Below are 23719 nucleotides of genomic sequence, written 5' to 3' on the forward strand. Positions count from 1 at the left end.
GGTCTCCTTTGCTCCCAGTCTGCTGTTGTTTGGGGTGAATTATTGGAGGGCTGAGAACATCTATCCATTCCCTGTAGAGGATTAGAAAAATCTATGTTCTAGGAATAGAACTGAAATGTGCATTCATAATTATCTGGGCCACTTCCTTAATATTGTGGGTAATGATGTAATAAGCCATCAGATGAAACAAGCACAACTGCAAACTTTCTGCAAAAAAAAAAAAAGTTGCTAATAGTGGAAATAAATAAAGTCTGCAGTTGTTATGTTCTCACTGTTTGTCACTTTGGACACAGTATGCAGTACCTAAATGGTAATACAGTTACCAAGCACACCTTCCAAGTTCAAATATTATGTATGCATGATAAGATTTAAACCAGACTGAAACTCTGGATATAGACCCCAACATACTCATGGCCCAGTATTTCACAAGAATATCCTTTACATCTAAACTTTTTGTAGGTGTCATGTGGTGCTGACTGTCAGGTTCCCTAGTGAGAGATAGAAGAGGAAATGGATGACCTCCTGGGGAGCCCCCCCTGCAGGGGTGACAGCCAGGTGACACATGCAAGCCTTTAAGCAAGTGTGTTGCAGCAGTAAAAACTGGAGAATCATCCTCAGCCCTGACAAGAATGCTTAATTAGTCACTTAGGTGGAGCACTTTTCCCTTTATGTGCCAGATTTCACACTATTACAACAGTGCAACACGCAAGCTAACTAAATCAGCTATAAAACATACTTCACTTCACATACTTTACTTTGCAAATCATTATGGGTGATTTCTTGTTTTGGGTCAACAACTTTTTCTCAGTGACTTTTGTGGATGTCATTTCTACACAACCTCAATTCCAAAAAAACTAGGTACAAGGTGTAAAATTCAAATAAAATTACCTACAAATCTCATAAACACATATTCTATTCACAATACACAACAAACACATTTTTTTAAATGTAAAATAAAGATATGAACCTATTGAAGAAAAAAATAAAATAATTTGAAATTTTGATGGCCGCAGCATGTCTCAAACATGTTGGGACAGGAACAACAAAAGACTGGAAAATTAAGAGTAACTAAAGGAAACAGCACTTACATGTACAATACATCATATCATCAAAAGATTCAAAGAATAAGGAAAAATCTCCAAGGCCAAGGACAAGGGTGAAATTAATATTGTATTGCCATGACCTTTGGGCCCTCAGGCAGCACTGCATTAAAAACAAGCATGAAATCACTGCAAGGGCTCAAAAACAGCTCCAGAAACCAATGCTTATAAAAAGTTCCTGCATTTTTGATGGTAAATGGGTGCCTCAGTGCCAATTAAATGGCCAGCTTACACATCATGAAAGGCTCCATAAATGCTGAAATGTATATACAGTAATCTCTCGCTTTACCACGGTTCGAATGTGGCGCCCCCGGTTTGGTTCAGAATTGCATTTGCCACATAACTAATATGTCTCTCGTGGATAGCACAATAGACCAAAAAACTTAAAAGGAATTGTTTTTATGGAGTTTTATGTTAAAATAATGACATTTATTATTAAAAATATAATTATTAATTATAAAATGAAGTAAAATTTTAATACAGTACAGTACTGTACACATAAAATAGCATTTCTGGGGTGATTTCATTTGGAATGTAACCACCACGATAAACAGGGGATTACTGTATGTTATGGAGCGACATATGCTTCCATCCATACAAAGTCTTTTTCAGGTAAGGCATTGCATATTTCAGCAAGAATAATTTTAACCCGCATGCTGCATTTATTTTAACAGCATGTATTTGTAGTAGGTGATGTCCAGGTGCTGAACTGACCTGTCTCTCCAATCCAGACCTTTCAACAGTTGAAAACATGGCGCATTATGAAACAAATCATATAACAAAAAAGACCCGGGACTGTTAAGCAGCTGTATTCATGCATCAGAAATTAAAGGGGACAACATTTCTTTCCTCATTGGTTTCCACATTTGCTCAACTTTTTTGAGACATGTTGCAGTTAGCAAATTCAAAATAATCAGATTTTTTCCCCATAAATTCACAATTTTCCTCACTATATTTTATTGTAAATAAAATATTAGCAAATAATTGCATTCTGATTTTATTTACATTGTATGCAGCATCTCAATTTTTTGGAATGGAGGTTGTACTTTGAAATAATCTCTTAGTCCTTGTTTTTTTTCCTCTGCTTACGCAAAAGTTCATAATATCAAAATTCAAAACGTTAAAAGTAGATATTAAAAGAGAAATTAAAGTCAAACTTGCTGATTTTAGCACAAGGCATATACATTGTCATTTGAACAGACAGACATGAAAGGCAACAACATGAAAATCTGTTTCAACCTATATCATGATGTCTAAAGTTTCTTGCTTCTTACCTGGGATTAGAGTAGAGAAGTGGATTCATCTCTTTTTGGTAGAACTGGCCCTGTTCAGATGCCTGACAATCACAGAGATGTTTATATGCAGTCTATAATTGCACAATACATATACTATTTTATACTATTTTAAAATATACTATTCTATTCTAGATTATATTCTATATTCTATACTATACTATACTATACTATACTATACTATACTATACTATACTATTATACATATAGATCTGGATACTATTTGTTTAAGCCTCAGTAAGAGCAGGAGAGGGAGCAACAACTTTGCCAAGTCTATAGTTGTGGGAAATTTGATGTGTCCTACCTGCTGTCTGATGATGGCAGTATTGCTGCTGTTCTCATGAAAGGGGAAGAACAATGCTATCCACTAACACTTGACTAAGCAGGACAGTGCATTGAAAAACAATGTGGCCTACCCAAAATATATACACTAAGTTGGAAAACCATATATAATTCATACCTATATTTTAAAACCTGCACTCATGATTTTTTCCTTTAGCTATTAGCCATGCAGGTAATCATTCTCTAACTTTGTGAAGCTCTCTTCCACTTAATCACATGAGCCTGAGACTTCAACAACCATCCTGTAGGTCACCTATTCAAGTCAGTGTAATGAGGCTCAGCACTGAGATATGTCTTACACCAGAGGACATGCCCGTGTGCATGTTCAGATGCTAACTCACTAGAGGGATACACTGGGTCCATGTAGAAGTGTCATCACTGCTCATACTCAGGCTGACATTGCACTGCTGGACCTGACAACAAGGATTGCATATAAAAAGTTATGCAGCAGTTTAAATCTAAAAACAATTTCTTTAATACACCTTTTTAGGGTTGATGTATGTATACATTATTCAGCAAGGCAGCTACAGTACAATCGATTACATATAAATGTGATATGTGATATATATGATATGATGTGCGTAACCTCTCCTACCTGTGAAGCACTGAGGCCGGAATCACAAGTCCCACCCTCCTCATCCTGCTGTCTTTTTAGACTGGCTAACATCCGCAGCTCTTCTTCGTCATCCTCCCCCTGCTCTGCTCTCCTAGATAAATCACATGTGCTGGAGCCTACAGCCATCCTCCTCATGCTCTCCCTCACCTGTAGATGCCAAGCAGCTTCATTATTCTCTCAGTGCCGCTTCACAAAGCGAGTAGGCAGTCATGTGTTACAGGCTATAGCTAATTAGAAACCAATCCATCAGACACTGAAGCCTAATTGGCACTTCATTAGAGCAAAAGGCATCAGCAGAAGTGCTTGCCCCCACCACCTAGATGACTGCTCATAAAGACAAAGAGATGCTACTGATATAATCTGATGAGTGCATATGGAATATTCCTTTTTTTTAATTTATAAAGCAGTGCTGAGGAATAGAGAAACAGAGAGTGTAGAATGAGTGGGAAAAAACCCTGACTGTGATGTGCTGAGAAGATTGTGCACTTGCAGCAGTGGTTAATGTGCAATGTACTTTTCAAAAGAAAAAAAAAATATATGGTCAATAGGTTCAGTAAAACACCTGCTTCTAATGCTATTTATTCTTACAAAAAAAACACTCTAGTCATGTGGGCCTTTTCATCTGAAGCATGCACTTCAGCTAATCTATTTCTAAAACCATTTAAGATCCTTAATTATATGTATTCTACTGAAAGCCCTTTCACATGTATAACATGTTTTGCAGAATGAGTTGAATGTTGTCATCTCCTTGTCATTTTCATTTTTTCCTCAAACTTTTAGGTAAACAGCCATTTTAGAGGTCTTCCTCAACAGTGGACTATGATTTTAAACTAAGCATTGCTGCTGTAAATTGTTTTATTGGGGAACAATATACATAATTATACATAATATTAAACATATGAGAAATGCATTATCCACTGTAGTGAATAGAAGGGACATCTGACATCATACATATGCAACTATAATAAAAATGAAGCTGTTAGTTAAGAGATTCGGAAATTGCAGAAGCTCTCATTTTACAGTGAGAATACAAGACACAGTACTATAAGAATAAAATCAATTCAGGTAGAGTAAGGCAAAATTTGGAATGAACAAGCTTTTGGAAAACATGCTCACCTTGTGGATTTTCACTTCCTCGGGGGGGATTTCTCGAACAGATGTCCTATTAATGGATGTCCTGATATCTCCATCAGGCCTGCTCCGCTCAGGTCCAGAGTGTTCCTGTCTGTTCCGCAGTTTGCCAGGGCAAGGTGAGAGACAGCGGGTAGGTGCCACACACAACATCTCAGTCCTTCGTGACCCCTCTGAGGAAGACTGTGTGGATGTAGGTGTAAAAGGAGAGGCCTCAGATAGCTTAGAACAACAGCTGGGTGAAGAGGTAGATCTGGGAATGGGAACAGAAGCCAGGGTAGGAGGAGCAGGACTGGTGTGTGCTGAAAATCTCTGAGAGAGGAATCCAAATAAGGTCTGATCCTAAGCAAAAGTGAGAGAAAGCGTTGTGTTGAATGAACACAAAATACAAATTGCTGTATAGCTGACAAAAAGCCTTTGAACGAAATCACCCGAATTAAAAACCAGCTTTCAGTTGCAGAACAGAATGCATTTCCAGAATGTTGAAAATAAAAACAAAATAGGCAACAAATGGTGCACTTTAAGCGCAAATTAGGATGGCCATAAAAAGAGATCACATATGCACATAATGATTGGTGTCTTCACGATCACATTATTGCTACCTGCAATTAATCAGAACACTGCAAGCTGTCTGCAGGCCTCTGCTCAAAAAGAGATGAATGCTTTTAAGTTGTGGAGCTTTGATCTGAACTAAGGCCCTTGGACAGCGACTACTGCTTTAGGCTAATGATGGCACTCATACTTAAAATGTTTTAGCTGTCACATCAATGCTGAAATTGGTGTCGAACTCCAACCCCCAGATTTCATCAAGGCCTAGAAACATGGCTGCCGTGGACATATAACAGCCATCACAGACACTTTCATGTGTACAACTGCCTTGCTCATGAATTACATACAATATCCATATTGAAAGGTTTAGTTATATAAAGGCATGTCTGCTGCTTATATTGTTTTATATAACACATAAATGGAGCCCAGGACTTCAAGCAACTGTGCAGAGCAGCTAAATAGCCTGTTTGTTTATTTATTTATTTATTTATTGGTTACAGTGGTGCAGATCACAACCCACTATTAACACAAATATTATTATTAGCACAATTATTATTATCATCACAATTATTATTGCAATATTATAGTTATTATCTTGTTTGTTTGGTCAACTGAATGGATTTAATTGAAAGCTGAAAACAAAGTAGCCTATAATAATGTGTAATGTCTATAATAATAAATCTCGTGCATTTTTTGGTGGACAGGTTATAAATAATAATAAAACAAATCTCTATGGCTCTATTAAATCGACATAATAAAAATAAAATGAATAATATAAATGCAGAAGTTGAATTGTTGGACTTTTTACAGTTAGAGAGGCTGCAGTTTCTCTAAAAAAAAAAAAAACTTTTACTATTCAAAAAGTAAGAAGAATGTTTAAGGTGTCTATTTTATCAAGGTTCTTACAATACTATTCTAACTTGAAATTGGCTTGGTGCAATATATTAGTATTTATTATAAGCCCTGGTGCATTTAAATACACTTATTCTGGTACACTGCTCAAGGCATCACTTGTGTTTTTCTGTTGTTGTGTTCTTTTTCCACACCCAAGGCTGTTTTTACTGAATGTGTGAAAGCAGCTTTCAAATCCATGTGAAATCCAGAAAAACATATCACTGGTTTACTTGAAAGTGGTGTTCAGGGGCTTGCTTCAAGTGAACCCTGGTGCAAACTGCAACATGTTTGAAAGCAATCTGTTTCCATGGCCAGGCAATGAATAACATTGCATACAAGCTGTTATATTGTGTCCTCATTTAAGTGTCACAATCTCAGTTGCTGAGCCATTGAAAAAGTGATGTGATAAAAACAGAATATTTTCTAGATATATGGAGAGGCTACAAATGATAAAAATTACTGAAATCTTTCTTAATTTCTAAGTGGGCAGCATTGACCTAAAGGTTGAACTCAATTTTTGCAAGTGTAAAGAAATAGCAGTTATATAAACCTTATTTGAAATACTTGCCTGTACAATATTATTGACCATTTTTTTGTTAACTAATGAAACAATTCAATAATTCTAATTAAACTAAGAATAATAAGAACATAGGCTGTGTGTTTTACATCATCATGTGATGTATGAGAAGATAAAATCGGTTCTTTATTAAGACTTGAGCATTCACGTCAAATGTGAACACAGCCTTATCTTCTTTTCCATGTGGACAGTGATAGTAAGCACATAATTTTAGCTTTTATACTAAAATGTTGTCAGTCAAACACTAGCAAAGAGCATTTGATAGACAAATTTAGCATTAGAAAATAACATCTTTGAAGTTCTAAAAGATCCCTTAGAGGTCATTTTATTCCTTTATTTACTGTAGTGATTCACAAGAAAAACATACATTTTCCACTGAAAAGACTGCAAAGAAATCTAACAACTATGGCAATATAAGAATTTGCCCAGATCTTTGGGTAAGAGGGGTGATGTCAAGCTCTCCCCTATCAATCAGACTGACAGTAACTGATTTTGGGGCATTTGTATGTGAAACAGGGCAGAAAGTCGCTTTCCAGTGTGTTTAGCTGCCCTGAAACACCATAAGCCACAGTTTAAAAGGATGCAATCACTGGATTTCCTGTGCTATCCATGTGCTTTATTTCACCCTACAGTATGTGAGTGCAGAGGAAACTTGCAAAATACTAAATTGGAAGGAAACAGGTTTTAAAAAACACTTTTGCAGTAAGAGAAATGAAAAAAAAAGAAGACCCAAGCAAACTGTGAGTGTTGTAAATTTAACAGTACTAGGTAAGTATGAATGCTATATTTGTATACTAGCGATCAGAGTAATTTCCCTATGGCAAAGGAAATAAGACTTGAGATAAGGTGACATATTCTGAACAAAATTCGGAACCGTAGTGCCAGCAACACAGCTAAATACAGTGTTAAAAGCAATGAAGCGAACCATTTTTGCATTGACATAATTGAATCACGAACCCTCGGGGAGCTGAGACTTTCCTGTCCTTGTGAAAGAAGTGACGAAAATAAAGTCTATATCTGAATTGACAATATACTGAGCAGAAATGATCTTTTCAAGTGTCTGCCACTAAAATATGAAGGAGTCTATCAGCTACAGACAGATACACAGACAGATAAAAATTATATTTGGACAATTGAAGTTTTCAAGTATTTTTTATTATTATAATTATTATTATTATACAAAACATTGTAATTGCATGTTTCTGTAAAATGCTCAATTGTGTTTGGTCAGAAGTTGTTGATCCATTTAATAAGGGATTTATTTGCAAGGTTTACAATAATATGCAATTCTAGGGTAAATGCTCTAATTACGATTCATTCATATATAATGGTTGAGTTTAAATTTATTGGAAATAAGTCACCATTGCCCACCATTTTATGTTTTCTGAAACAGAAATTGCTTCAGGACTGCATGCTATCCTCATGAAAAAGAGATGACCAGCGATGCTGGTGAAATGATGCTGATGGAAAGGACTGACTGTTTCTACAGTAGCTGCTATACTCAATGTAACAACAAAAATTATTTCAGGTAATCTTTTGAATTGTTAAACATAAGTAAAAATATATAAAAATATATAATAATAATATAATAATGAAATGCATTAAATTAACAAGAGTTTAAACTGTTGGAAAAAAAAATCACTTGTGGATTATTATTATTATTATTTTATTTTTTCAAAACAAGATTTAAGCAATACATTTTTCAAAACATTAAGGGGTTGCACACCCCACCCTTTTGAGTCAAAATTACTATTTCATTCTTGCAGTTTTTATGTGTAAAAATTTGATATACACCTTGGGGATTCCCACCTGATAAGAACCATGACTTATTCAGCTTTACTAGTTCATTATCACTATTTAATAATTCTGTTTGTTCTGGGCATTAGTGGCCTATTTCTGTGATATCCCAGTAGAGTAAACATACAAATTATTTTAACAACACATTGAGAGTTCTGAAATTAGATAATTGGGCCCAAGATGTAGGCGTAAATGTGATAATTGCTGTCAAAGCCCTGAACTGGGCTTCCCAGTATGTTCAAGGACTGAGTGTTCTTTTATGTCATTAAAGCTAATCTATACAGGGGGGACATGCTTCAATAAATTACACATTTAAAGAGATTACTGGTTATGAACACTATCGCAAATAATCAAACTGGGTGTTTGCTGACTATGCTCTCATGACTTAAATTTAATATATACATTATATTAAATGTGAATCATTTTGATGTTTCCTGTAATTTGTCATTGATTTAGAAAAAAGTTTTGTGTGTGTGTGTGTGTGTGTGTGTGTGTGTGTGTGTGTGTGTGTGTGTGTGTGTGTGTGTGTGTGTGTGTGTGTGTGTGTATGTACCTCTTCACCCTCACTCCCAATAAAGTCGTCCTCCAAACATGCCTCTTTCCGATCTCCTGCCCACCCCTGGTCATCATAGTTAAGGTCAGAAGATAAACCCTCAGAAGCCTCACTGAAAGTCTGACTCCTTTTGGCTGAGTGAGGACATGAAGAAAAAGTAAAAATCTTCTCTCCATCCTCTTTTTCAGCTTCATCCAGACTGAGTGGAGTTGATGTCCATCTGGTAGAATTATTTCCATTCTCAAGAATATGCAAATCAGGAAGTGGCTCAGATGAAGACTGGCATTCTGAAAGTTTCGAAATTGGCTCAGGAGAAGATGAACTACACGACTGATCTGTAGAACAAGAGCATGATGAGGTATATATTGTAATATATATTGTTATTGTTACACTTAGCTGTATTTCTGCATTAGACCAGGTCTAAGACCACTGAAAAGTAAACCTCAGCACTTATAGCTAGATCAGAATAGATATAATGGTTGTAAGTAATAAAAAGCACTCTTAAAACACACATATACACCTAAATGCACTAGATGAACAGAAACCCTGTAAAGAAGTACATATTTAATCTGTCAAAAAACATTTAAGGTTATTCCTGAAGTACTTGAAAAAAATTCTGTCATTTCTATCACAAATTTGATTTAATAGAAAACACGCTACAGTGTTCAGTCAGAGAACATTAACCGCTTGTTTCTCCTTCAGGAAACTCACATTGACTTAATGGCACAAAGCAGATCAATAATAGAGATCTAATTACTACACATAATGTTTCAGCATTCATTTTTCATACCAAAGCTCATATTCCTTTCCCGAGTTCATTTTAATGAGCATATGCAAATAAGTGGATAATCACGATAAAGCAGACTGCGATGAATGCTGTGATGCTTGCCAGAAGCTGCGGGTGAATTTATAGGACATATCCAGCCCTGTTTTCACGCAACATTTGGTAATTGCAACATTATGCTTTAATGAACTCTTAAAATATGCCTAAATGCAAGTGAAGCATCGAAACAATGCAAATTTATTATTAGTTTTACTTTTCGGTCCTTAGAGAAGGCATGGAAAAGAGGGTAAAAAAAAAAAAAAAAAAAACATCATTAGCTACTAGTGTGCGAATGTGTGTGATGGGGTAGGGGAGCTTTGTGGTTTTTCCCGCTGGCACACAAACAGCATCATTAGTAGATGGGGAGCACTGCTTCTGCAAGATCATAATTCAAATCCAGCTATATCGGAGCCTGTGGGGTCTGTGTGCCCTTGCATTAAAGAGAAAAGACACCCAGAGAGAGGCAAGCCAAAGACACCACCGAGACCAAGGTGATGAATACAGCTTGTGCATATGTGATCTATTTCAAGCAAATGCACAGCACTTAAGTGCAACTGTGGGAGTGTGGATGAACTGTGAAGTTAATTTCACCTTGACTGAAGGCTGCGGCACCCATGAACTTTATTTTCAAACAGGTCTTGGGAAGTACATGCACCTTTCTTCTAACAAAAATTTAAATGCCATGATTCTGCGTATGTTCATGGCACAACCTCCAAGAGAGTTGCAAACAGAGGGCAACATTAGTATTATTGACACTTCTTTATACTTAAAAAATAATAATGAAAGCTTTAGTTGCTTTGGCAAATGTCATGATTTGGCATGGAATCCATATAATCCCCTCGAGGTGATTAACTGAGGTTTCCTCCAAATGAGCAAATATGTGTTTTAATTAGTTAGTCTGTTATATTTGTACAGTGTTCAACTGTGTCCACTGCACACTGCATTCTAACATTAGAATAGCAGTATTTCATTCTCTGAATAAACAAGACTGTAACATGGTTCACTGTAAGGCTGGCTCAGTAATTGACAGACACTTAAGCAGTGCCATCTGAATGAAGGTCATACACCATACACCATTATGATATTATCTTTCATGAGACCAAATTGTGTAGACATAATGCTTTACACAGTATGAAGGCTCATTTCATAATGAGAATGCTTAAAATGATCTATCAGGCACTACTCAGCCTCACCTTTTCAGTAGTCATCTAATTAAACCACAAACACTCGCAAAGTGCTTCTCAAGTGTTCCAGTGACTCCAACTCCTCAAAAGGGCTTGCAGGTTTAAATTCACCTCACGTTTTTTTTTTTAGTTTTTTTTTAAACTTACTCTGTAATCACCTTTTTCTAATTGCCAACAGTTCATGCTGACCTGAACCCTTGAGAGTTCTTTCTAACCCACACAGTATATCTAATGTCCTTTTATCACTAATGAACTTTCTTCTTTTTTTTTTCTATTTTTTGAGCAAGACCTGGAGGTTGTCCATCAATGCTGAAAATAACTTCTTTTTTATTACAGACAAAAAACATTCGACTGGTAAAGAACACACAATAAAAAGACCATAAAACCTTCATTTTAAACAGATTTGTGTAAATCTTTTTAGTTTTTGATACATCACTGGTAAAATGATATAATGGTTTCATGAAAAGGCAGCACTAATAAATGAAATAGCACTGACATCGTTACAGTCACTCACCTGAAATGTAATGAATTGTGTAAATGTAATGAATGCTATGTGGAGCCAGTGTTCTTTGCAGTCAGTTTATATTCGTGATGATATTCTGTCTGTCTGATATTCTCAATCGACGTATTAGATGTGGGTCTTAGATTATTATATGCATAATTATATAGCATATAAAACATATAAGCCCATATATATATATATATATATATATATATATATATATATATATATATATATATATATATATGCTATATAACTATGCTATAATATGCTATTAATTCTATCACTTTTTACATGCAAATAATAATCTAAAACACACATCTAATACGTTGACTAAGAATATCAGACAGACAGAATATCATCACGAATATAAACTGACTGCTAAAAAACACTGGCTTCACATAGCATTCCAATAGCAAACGTAGTTAAACAATGCTATTCGAAAGTATGATTATCTTTCACTTATCTAATAAAGGAAACATGAGATCCTCACGTGCAGGCTTTTTCTCTTTCCCAGCATTAAGAATCCACTTTGGCCTCCCAGACCCTGTTTTTTCAGCCGATGCCTGCTCAACTGGTGGTTGTGCCTTTCTTCTTCCACATCTTCCTATGATCATGAATACAGTAATTATACTAGATTAATCTGTATGTTCCAATCTAATGTTTCATATATTTATCAGAGCAAAATTACAATGTCAGTGACAACCTATTTTGCATGAATATCTGCAGATGTGCACAGAGTCAGCCATGACTCCTGTTAAAGTTATTATGTACGAGTAAATGCATGTATGTGGGCGCACATTTATTATTCAGTACACATATTAAGTTTAATCTTGTCAACAACTCTGCAAATCTATTTTTTCTTCCCTAATTCGAATAATCACCTTTTGGTACAGCACGTTAACATTAGTGCATTACTGGGAATACAATACATGTTGTTAGCTGTAAATATCAGCTATAATAAGATGAAGCTAATCTCTGCACAAAAAACCCACATGGTTATGAGGAACATTTCTGAGGAGTTGTTTTGCAGATGTTTCTTGAATACATTTACCTGAATAAGCTTTGTGTTCAGTCACATTTGGTAACGAACTGCCCTTTCGTGCAGTGAGTGCAGGGCGTCCTGTGACTTTCGAACCAAAAGCAATATGAGAACAGTCCTGTGTTTTAGGACCCCTAGCCAGTTTTCTGGTGCTCAGCTGTTCTACAAGACATAGAAAATCAGTTAGAAGGACATTATAATATAGCATATTATTATCAAAATTTGAAGCATACATTAAAAAAATCATTGGCTATAACAAATCAGCTTATAAAAACTGATATTGCAATATATTACGTTATCGGTGGGCTATGCCAAAATGAGTGTTTAGGAAATGAGCAAGATTGAACCAAATTGTGTAATTTCTCCCTTATTTAGCCCCATTTATGAGCTTGCTATCACACCATTAATGGGGTGCAGCAAGTGTGGCAGATAACCAAATAATAAATAATTATGTAAAAAAAACACAAACAATATGTATTTGGAACATTTTATAACCCAGTTGGTTTTTTTGTTTTTTGTTTTTTACATCATATTAATACATCATCTTCTGAAGCATGACTAAGTGAATTTGTGAACAGTTCACTGTAACAGAACAAAAAAAATAAATATGAGGAGTTTGGTTGATTACTGGTCATTTGGTCATTCCTGATGATTTTGAGATTAATTATATTTTGTTGAAACATTAAACCTAATATTTTGCAGTTTTTGCAATAGCTAATTTTTATTACCATGAGTATAGATGCCACATTGGCTTGGTTGTGATGAGAGCTAACATTGGTGTCACGTAATGAAGCAAATGAAGTGAAATTTATTAACAAATTGAAACTGAAACAAACACACATAACAAATTGTGGCCGAGAAGCTGAGTGAATTCATGAACTGGGCACAGAGGTTGAGTGAATTTCTTGTCGGTGAAGAGAGGCACAGCGGTGTCCTCATTAGGGCACAAAGGCACGGCGGCATCCTCCTCAGGGCACAGGGAGCATAGCAGCAAACTTATCAAGGCACAGAAGCATGGCAGCATCCTCGTTGAGGCACAGAGGCTTAGTGGCATTCTTGTAGAGGCACAGAGGCATGGTGGCATCCTCGTCAGGCTACAGAGGCAAGCGGTCATTCTTGTCAGAGCGCAAAGGCAAAAGGTCATGCTTATTAGGGCACAGAGGCACAGTGGCATCCTTGTCAGGCCACAGAGTAGACATCAGATAGCAGAGGCATGGTGGCATTCTTTCTCAGGGCACAGAGGCATGGCAGCATTCTTGTCAGGGCTCAGAGGCATGCAGCGTTCCAGTTGGGCCAAAGCTTCCTTGACAGAGCACAGAGGCATGTCATCTTCTGGTTGGGGGAACAGAGGCATGGCAGCATTCTTGTTGGGGCACAGAGGACCACCAGCAAGAAAGATTTTTTACAAACCCACCACAAAAAATTATGTTTAACAAGTAGATATTTGATTTAAGTAATTTACACTGCTATTCATCAGGATTGTTATACATATGTAGTTATACTTTAGTCTCTATACTGAACACGTTATGCATCAAGGCCATTACTACATTAATTCAAAGCGATTTACAGCTATTTCATATATAAACTTTCAAAAGACTCAGAGTGAAAAGTAAACACACAATGTTTTGTGTTGCATTAAGTCTATTTCTTGTATTTTTCAGGAAAGTAATTGTAATATTTTGCAGAAACTAATGTCTGTTTTGGAGTGCTTTTCAATTGCTGCTCTGTGTTCTATTTCCATACACTGAATGAGGTAAAAAAAAAAAAAAGAGGGCTGTGTTCCGTTATTTAAAAAAAAAAAAAAAGATTAAAATTGGAATTATTTGAGCAGTTTTGTACAGTAAACAAATTAGAAACAACAGAATAAAATTAATTACATAAATGCATTTGCAAAAAGAAATATAAATATATCAATTGATTATACTGCTGAAATCTGTGCTGCAAATTTTATTTTTTATTTTTTGTAGAATTGTGCACCAAACCTGATTAATTATTTCGCAAAGCAAGGAAAATAAAACATTAATTTATTTATTATTCAATCACAGAATAATAAACATAATGAACCAAGTGTGACTAAACAGTGTAAAGCATTTTTTTTCAGTGTAAAATATAGCTCTGATATGTCCAAAATCTAGAAGTCACTGAAGAAAGAAACGAAACATTATCAAGGTATTTATAGTACATACTGCATATAATTTGATACATATCTTCTAAGACTAAACAGCAAAATGTTGCCATTGTACAAGATGTTCACATTTGTACCATTAACTGTTTAAATAGTCATTAGTTACTTGCAGCAATAAAGCAATATTACAAAAGGTGAAATCAGGCCATGTTGAAGGCACAACTTACAAAATAACGTGTCAATAACGGGGCAAGACACAATCTGTGACGTTTCAAAGCATGTGGGCCAAAAAGGTTTTGATGCAGAGTTGCTAAGAAACTGCAATTTATTGCCTAAGCATACACTGGGGTTCTTTGCTTGTCTTTCTGAGGGCACGTTTAAAAATTCTATTTAGAAACATACAAAACCCCTTTATGGAATCTAGGAAGCTTTAATTATTTATGAAACTTAAAAAAAATCCTTAAAGAATCTTTTTTTCATTATTATTATTTAGAGCATGATCAGCAATGGCATGGCAGCTAAGCTTGTTTTTAGAATCTGTAAGTCATTTGAAGAGCAGTTTTATAGAGCCAATAGATCACATATTTCCAGGAGGTCAGAAGGAAAGTGCTACTGCCACAGGAGGGTATGAGACACGGGCATAAAGAAAAAAAGCTGAAAGCGTTTTCCTGAAATAGAAAGGGCAGGTACATGACTAAGGAGACAAGATGAAAGCCCATTGCCAAGTAGAGGCATGCCATCAAGTCCACAGGCTGAAAACAGTGTGAGGGCTCACTGAGAAATTCAAACCTTTGTCAATGCTCATTCAGACCCATGTGCACAAGGTCATTTGTAAGGAATTCAGAATTCAGAAGAAATAATAAAAAACTTTATATATATATATATATATATATATATATATATATATATATATATATATATATATATATATATATATATATATATATATATATATATATATTATTGAGCCCGGGAAGAATAAAACATTAGAACATGATGTTCCCAAGCTGTTGTGAGTCACATGGACAAACCTGTTATATTAATGCTCAGTAAGTGTTGTATGAAGGGGGTCTGATAAATTTTGCCAGGATCAATATGAAATGCATGAAAGTCATCTCGCCCCAACTTCAGGCATGAAAGAAGTCTGCTACATAGTGATTGGTGCTACGGTCAATCAAGAGAAAAAAGAGGCAGAAAATCAGAGTCTATTACAAACCGAACAGGTGAGAGATTGAAAGAAGTGAAAGAGTAAAAATTCTATAATAAAAGGAAGAAGGATTCAAGAGGTTTTTTCTTGTTACTTCATTTTAAACCATTTATTTGTTTTGTAATTTGATTTGTTCCATGGTCTGTCTGAAAGTTTGCTTCTGATTAGCTGGAAGGTGTGCATTCAACATTTTGCAGTCAGTTTATTCACCATTCTAAATGAATGCACTGCCTTTTAAACAACCATAGCCATGGTAACATGCAGTCACAGTTGCAAACAGAGTGAGACAGCCTACGCAAAGTTTCCTAATTACCGTACTGAGTTAAATTCTTATTTTTTTATTATTAATTTTAACCTATAACTTAACTTATATAGGAAATGTAGAAATGTAAAAGAAAATTACATTGAATTACATTAAAACATATTGAATATTATACATATTGAAAATATATATATTCAACCCTAATTCCAAAAGAATTTGGGACGCTGTGTAAAATGTAAAGAAAAACAGAATGCAATTATAACAATTTTTTTAATTGATGGAATGCACAATTTTAGGGAAAAGATAAGGTAATTTTGAATTTTATGGTTGCAATATATCTCTAAAAAGTTGGGACAGGGCCATGTTTACCACTGTGTATCATCCCCTCTTTTTTTATCAACAGTTGCTAAGTAAGAATGAGTTTTGGGAGAGGAATTTTGTTCCATTTGTGCCTGATACAAGATTCTACTCGCTCAACAGTCCTGGAGCTTTTTTTATCATATTTTTTCATTTCATGATGCACCAAATGTTTTCAATTGATAAAAGGTCTGGAGGCAGGCGAGTTCAGCAACCAGACACTTCTACTAAAAAAGTCTTGCTGTTGTAATAGATGCTGTATGCAGTTTAGCATTGTCTTGCTAAAATATTCAAGGCCTTCTACACTACACAAGACTTCATCTGGATGGAAAGATAGAGGCAATAATGCACTCCCATCAGAGGTGCAGGGATTGAATTAAGCGCTGATAAGTCGAATGGTCCCTCTCCTCTTAAGACCGAAGGTGGTTTCTGAAACGGATTCAAAATTTTGATTAATCGCAGAACAGTTTCACACTTTGCCTCAGTCCAGTTGAAATGAGCTTTGGCCAAGAGAAGAAGGTGGTGTTTCTGGATCATGCTCACATATGGCTTCTTCTTTTCATAATAGAGCATTTGCATTTTAAGATAACAATGATTTTTGGAGATTTTTATTATAAAATCATGCCTGGTTTTAATGCAGTGCCACCTAAGGTGATCACAAATATCCAGTATTCATTTTCATTAGAGGTCGACCTCAATCAATCAGGCATTTTTATAATAATCATCATCTGACACGAAGCCGTGCATGTACATTCTGCACTTGCAGGAGAGAACATAACTCTCCCATTGAGCAGGTGGCAGAAGTGTGTATTTGGCATCGAAACAGGGAAAAGCCAGAACTGTGTTAAAGCAAGCAGTGTTTACACCTGCCGCGATCATTACTAACAGATTCATGTAGCATTTTTCAATCTACTAAGTTGCAAAGACAATTGTAAGAATGAAAAGTGTGTTCGTGTTTTTCTCTTGTGCTCATTCGCTAAGCTAATTAACCAGTTGGGGTGCGCTTTCTTGCCGATAAGCTTCACCTCCGATTTGCCGATAAACAGATGATGTGGTCCGACCAGAGCCAACGGTGTGGAAAAAACTAAAGCCAACTGAAACTCAAAAACCACCCAACATTTTCAGCTTAGCGTGTCCCAGGCTTTAAGTTTGTATCATCTGTTCTTAATCTAGCCTTATATATTTAATTGGTTAAATTTATAGTAATATTGGAAAGAGAATAAGAAGAACATTTACTGTACAGTATTGTAAATGAGCCTTCAACCAGCTGTAGTTTCGGGTACAAAACCTGGTAACAAGTGCAGTGATTTGAGAGGTTTGTGTTTTTCTGTATAACGTCCTACAAATGAACCGTTATAACTCTGGCTGCTGCTATCAATTATTGTAGTGATCGAGTATTCTTACGATTAGTGCATTGATTAATCAGGTATTCGGATAAAAATGACCTTTTCTTTATTAAAAAGTTATACTAAATAAGAGAGAGAAAATATGCTGGATCTTTTAAAATGAACAAGTAATTCGTTTTTCTTTTTAGAAGAATTTAAATATTTATTGCTGAAATTGCATAAAAGATTATCGTTGAAAACTAAACCCATTTTGTGCATTTAATTGCCATATTACATGAAAATACGAATACGGTTGCGTTAGAAAAAATCCCTCCGCAGTGGCCACGTAGAGTAGGTTATGGGAAACTATTCGTTTTATGAAACTCATAATTATTCTCACTTGTATTTATTTAATAAACCTCGCATTGTATCGCGATGTGGTTTTCTTGTCTCTGCAAAAGCTGCTTGAAATTTTCCACGCACTAAATCCGTGTTTTTATCGCCAGCTTTAAACAACTGCTCCAATACCCATACCGGTCGACCTCTAATTTTCACCTTTGTTTCTTGCGCAGAAAAAAAATTAAATTCTCCAGGTTCTCGGAAACTTATGATGATCTTAAATTTTATGTTGAGAAACATTATTCTGAAATAGTTTGTAGATGTAATTATTTTAGAGTAGTGATCCTCTGCCCATTTACTTTAATTCTGAAAAACCCAGCCATCAGGGTTGCACAAGCCAGTGCATTCTTAGCACCAGTCCCAAGCCCGGATAAATGGGGAGGTTGCGTTAGGAAGGGCATACAGCATAAAACATGTGCCACATAAAATATGCGGATCACGAATCGGAATTTCATACCAGATTGTTCGAGGCCCAGGTTACCAACGACCGCCACAGGTATCGTTAGCCAACAGGGTACCGGTGGAAATTGGGCTACTGTTGGTCGAAGGAGGAGAAGGAGAGGAGGAAGACGTCTACAGAGACGGCAGGAAAAGGAGCAGTGTAGGAGAGTGGAGGTTCGGGTGGGTACTTTAAATGTTGGTACTATGACTGGTAAAGGGAGAGAGATAGCTGATATGATGGAGAGGAGAAAGGTAGATGTGTTGTGTGTTCAGGAGACCAAGTGGAAAGGGAGTAAGGCCAGGAGCATTGGAGGTGGGTTTGAACTGTTCTATCATGGTGTGGATGGAAAGAGAAATGGTGTAGGGGTGATCCTGAAGGAAGAGTACAGAAAGTGTGAAGTGGAGGTGAAGAGAGTTTCTGATAAGGTGATAAACGTGAAGCTGGAAGTTAAAGGGGTGATGATAAATGTCATCAGAGTGATGTGAAAAGTAGGCAGGAGTACAAGGAGATGCGGCAGCAGGTAAAGAGGGATATAACAGCTTTGCTCTTAAAAAAGCATCAGTTAGCATACTACAGTAGAGTGAGTGGACTAGCTTATATCTATTGTTCTTAGAGATGCACACAGCTCCAGTCAAAAGTCAGCCTACAGTCCGAAAGAAGCAACAATGCAAAAAAAATTTCACCTGCCAATCAGTCACTGTGAATTATAATTTTTCTGTTATACTGAGTAACTGAGGCAAATAATTACAATCACATCCTTACAATCATAAACAGTAGACTGCATGCAATTGCACTAATTCATTTGACCCTACTCCACAGGTGTCATTACTCTTTAAGCACACTACTTAGTGTGCATTTCAGGATTTGGTTTGGGAAACAGCCTTACATTCTCTCACAATGTGTATTGACATGACATTCACAGCCGTGAGATTAATCTTTGTGGTGGTTAAAAGCGCAGCACAACCCTTGCTACTAAATGTTATTCTGAAAAAAATTTTGCAGCAGCATTTTTTTTACCAGACACGTACCAAAATTTTGTGCATATGTAAATATTTGACACATTCCATCAATTTATGAAACCGAGGAAAGACTTAAAATTACCAGATTCTGCGCTGATAGATTCACTTCTCTGATCAGCCTGTCTCAGTCTCTCCATATTCATTAGCTGTGTAATGTGCTGAACCTCGGAAGGAAACTGGCAGCTTTTAGGAATCTCCTCTTTGGGATAAATTCTTATGTCATAAGGATCTAGAATGACAAAAAAATTGATGCAAAATTTTTTTATGTTACTCAGCTAAATACAATACTGGACACGTGTTTCATATGATAAAGAGGTCTCCAAAAACAAATGATATGAATTTGACTAGCCTCGGTCCATATAGTCTGCAGGTTCGGTTCTCATGGTGAAGATGCGCCTGACTTTACAGCAGGCTGAGATTATGATGCCATCCAGAGACAGGAACGCAGCTCCCCGGAACAACTCAGCGGTGAATGAGCCCAGGTCAATACACAGGTTACACCACTATAGACAGATGGAGGCAAAATGCTCAAATGCATTTGAGGAGCATTTGAGTGATGTTTAAAGTACTAAAACTCCTTTGAGCACTTACAATGGTTCGTCTGAGGCAGGTAAGTGGTATCCTGGCATGCAATGGGGTAGCTGAGAACTCCTTATGGACAGTGGACAAGTAGAGCCTTCGCTTTAAGTGCCCTTGATCTGTTACACTGAAAGAGGTACAGGACTGTTAAAAATAGCTACTTATTTGGAAAGCAAATGGGAAGCAGCCTAAATGTGTTTCATGTGCACACGTGTGTGAGAGCGCACCTGTGAGTGTGTGAATAAATGTAATTTACATGTTAATTTGCTTTTAATCACATTAATTATTTTGGTTTTGAAAAACATAAAAGTATAAAACTATCTTAGAAACATCAAAAATGCATTATTAGCTATGGTATTAAGGAAGTACAATTTGTAAGCATTTTAAATTAAGGTGACATTGTTGTGTTTATTCATTGATTGGTAAATCTATGTAATGTGTGTGTTTATACTGAACACTGAAAGATTTGTGTGTGTGTGTGTGTGTGTGTGTGTGTGTGTGTGTGTGTGTGTGTGTGTGAGTGAGTGACACCTACAGAAGCTCAGTTGTGAAATCTTTCCCAAGAGGAACATTCACCTGCAGGACCAGGAACCTCTGTATGAGGGCAACTAGAGAAATAAGATACACAGTCTTAGTCTAGGTCAGCGATGAATGATTTTAAACAAGCCAGCTCTCATATATAATAACGGCTGATATGGATTTGCTATTTCCATCAAATACTTCACCTCTGTTCCTTTAATACAGGTGAGGATCGGGTCAAAAAATAACTTTTCAATGTGCTTCTGTGCTTATTGATTTTTTTCTAGGCGGCTTTAATTTAAAAAGCTCTTGAACTGATACAATGACATGAGCAACCATTGTATTTTGTGGAGCAACCATTAAAAATGGCTTTTAGAAATATGTATAAGGTACTTCTTATAAATTCTCTGAAGCTAATTTTAAGCATGTTTTTTCTTACGAGGTGTCTTGCCATCTTTGGGTAAATGCATCCTGTGTGTTTGACTGCTGCCTTCCAGACTGTACACAAAACCTTTCATTTCTTTATCGAATATCTGTTAGAAGGAAGGAAGGAAGGAAAGAAGGAAGGTCAAAATATTGTAAAGACAAAAGACAAACATTTTTAGACCTACTGGCTTCTATTTGCTCGTCTAACTGTTTTTTTTTTTTTTTTACCTACATGAAACGTGAAGTTACTTATATTACTGATGAAAATAAAAGTGACACTTATTGGGTTGTATATCAAGTTGCCTACCTTATTTATTGACAGCTGCCCGCTAAGTTTCCATTTTGCCACAGGATCTTTTCCTTGAGCACTGAACACCTCCACAACGGCGCCACCCTTAAATAAAATCAAAACAAACAAACAAACAAACAAGCTGCTTGTGAAATGTATGTATAGTTTCGTGTAAATACTAGCTGTCTGTATTAAACCATACCTGATACTCGTTCCTGAACATTCCCAGATGTTTTCAGCCTGATGTGTCTTAATCGATATACTTGAAATAATGTTCACTTTGCATTCACAGTCGCATTTGCATTGAAATGTAAATCTAACAAAATCATAATTTGCATATACTTATAATGATAAGACAAGTCGCTAGCTAATGCCAGTCATTAGCTGCTCCTCAAAGCAATAAAAGCATAAACAAATAAACACACACAAAAAATAGCAACGAGCCTTCTGAAGTCCATCCACAGTGTTCATACAGCGCACTGGGATAATCCTCTAAGGTTTATTTCATATTTTTTCCAAATAAACCCTAATGTGAAGGTAACACTGAATCAAACTCACAATGCGCAGGTAGTAGCAGGGCCGTTCCCATGCCAACGGGACGCTACGCAGAGTTGCGCGTGCACAATTACAACGCAGCCTCTGCATTCCGGCTCTTTTCGGTGACTCGATTCATTTGGCTTAGCTCGGCAATAAGAGTCGACTCTTTCTGCTCCCAGACAGGTAACTGTCCTTTTTTTTCTAGACCTTTTTATTTTTTTTCCCCGCAACTTTTTTTTTGCACCACGGACCAGTTTCACGCAAGACAAATAAATTTTTTTGCCACAAAACAGGGGTGGTGTGTCACATGCATAAGAAAACACAATAACGTTCAGATCATATTACTAATATAAATATGACATGATTTCATAATGAAAATGGGACCCAAATCACCATCATGCAGAATCAGTGTGAATGCCATTTATTAATCCAGAAATTGGCCTAAGCAGAAGTGTTTTTAAAAAAATAATAAAACATCCTGCAGATCACAAAATCAATAGAATAAATTTAAAATAATGATTAAAAAGTTTTTAATTCAAATGATCCATGGTCCAGTGGCTGGGAACCCAGTATGCAACTTTTTACCCATTTTTGGTTGATTTATTTGACTTTTTTCTTGCCTAAATGAGGCTGGATTATAAAATTAGTTTAAACAATGATTTGAAATGTGTAGCAGCACTGCAATAATGTTACTTGTAAATTGTTCTGTATTGTTGAAAGATTTATGACCAAACTTTTGATGTCACCCATATGAGGATGGGTTCCCCTTTGAGTCTGGTTCCTCTCAAGGTTTCTTCCTCATATCATCTAAGGGAGTTTTTCCTTGCCACTGTCGCCACGGCTGCTCATCAGGGACAAACGCACACCATTCACCTTCACTGTTGTTTTCTGTAAAGCTGCTTTGAGACAATGTCTGTTGTGAAAAGCGCTATACAAATAAACTTGACTTGACTTGACTTGTTAGTTCCCCATTAATTTTGGATTATAGACTTATAGTTATTTATAGACTGTTAAAAAAGAGCAGCTGTGGTTGGCAGAATATATTGCTGTAAAAATGGTTGCTGTAAAAATTATTTCTTTGTCTTTATATTTAGGTTTATTTTATTTGTATAGCGCTTTTCACAATGGAAGAAACCTTAAGAGGAACCAGACTCTAAAAGGGAACCATCCTCATTTGGGTGATATCAAGAGTGTGATTATAAATCTTAAAACAATACAAACCCTGGAGAGTGAGAACTACCATGAATACTGGAGTGTGTGTGATTATGAGTAATGTCCTTTTTACAGTCTTATACATTCAATTGACAGTCAGTCAGTCACTTGACAGTTGTATTTGATGGTAAAGGCTGTTGTTTATTTACATGCATGGCATTTCACCGTATACATTTCTGTGCCTGTAATAAAAAAACCTGTTGTTTTTCTATATAATCATTCAGAATAAAAATAAAGTCAGTAAAACTAAACGTCAGATTATTGCTGCCAGATTCTAATTAGAATTAGTGTTATATATGTTGCAATTGTGTAATAATATTCTGGGTGTATTTTAGGGTAAAATGCTGGCAGAGAGTGTGAGATGAGTATAAAATGGTGCTGCCATACTCTATAGCGTATATTAACATGTTTCTATAACTACAGCTTTTTTTCTGAGATACTAGCAAGTAAAAAAAATGCATTTATTATGACATTGGCTGTACTGTATATAAAACCTACTGTAAACAAATCTAAATAAATTAATAGAATTAAAATATACTATTAGAATGAGAATGGGGCTAGAATGCAGCATTGATAGTGCTTGTTTTCACACATTACACAAGAGTCTGTGGCCAAAAAC

At 36.0% G+C, this 23719-nt stretch overlaps 1 protein-coding gene across 1 annotated transcript in view; it reads right to left on the reverse strand.

The window, feature by feature from the left end:
* Positions 1 to 21911, reverse strand: part of cfap20dc (CFAP20 domain containing) — a 22393-nt gene extending 482 nt beyond the window's left edge. Inside the window, exons 1-15 of the mRNA XM_083531068.1 lie at positions 21554 to 21911; positions 21370 to 21456; positions 21076 to 21169; positions 20653 to 20725; positions 20130 to 20244; positions 19888 to 20041; positions 19621 to 19767; positions 12415 to 12564; positions 11854 to 11967; positions 8852 to 9186; positions 4467 to 4823; positions 3330 to 3497; positions 3076 to 3147; positions 2375 to 2436; positions 1 to 71 (exon numbers count right to left, since the gene is read on the reverse strand). The exon at positions 1 to 71 is cut by the window's left edge and continues 21 nt beyond it. Coding sequence (XP_083387194.1) covers positions 1 to 71; positions 2375 to 2436; positions 3076 to 3147; positions 3330 to 3497; positions 4467 to 4823; positions 8852 to 9186; positions 11854 to 11967; positions 12415 to 12564; positions 19621 to 19767; positions 19888 to 20041; positions 20130 to 20244; positions 20653 to 20725; positions 21076 to 21169; positions 21370 to 21456; positions 21554 to 21574 — 2020 coding nt within the window. The 5' untranslated portion in view covers positions 21575 to 21911. The remainder of the gene's footprint in view (positions 72 to 2374; positions 2437 to 3075; positions 3148 to 3329; positions 3498 to 4466; positions 4824 to 8851; positions 9187 to 11853; positions 11968 to 12414; positions 12565 to 19620; positions 19768 to 19887; positions 20042 to 20129; positions 20245 to 20652; positions 20726 to 21075; positions 21170 to 21369; positions 21457 to 21553) is intronic.
* Between the last annotated feature and the right edge of the window lie 1808 nt (positions 21912 to 23719).

The sequence above is a fragment of the Silurus aristotelis genome, assembly GCF_946808225.1.
Source record: "Silurus aristotelis genome assembly, chromosome: 2".
Taxonomy (NCBI): Eukaryota; Metazoa; Chordata; class Actinopteri; order Siluriformes; family Siluridae; genus Silurus; species Silurus aristotelis.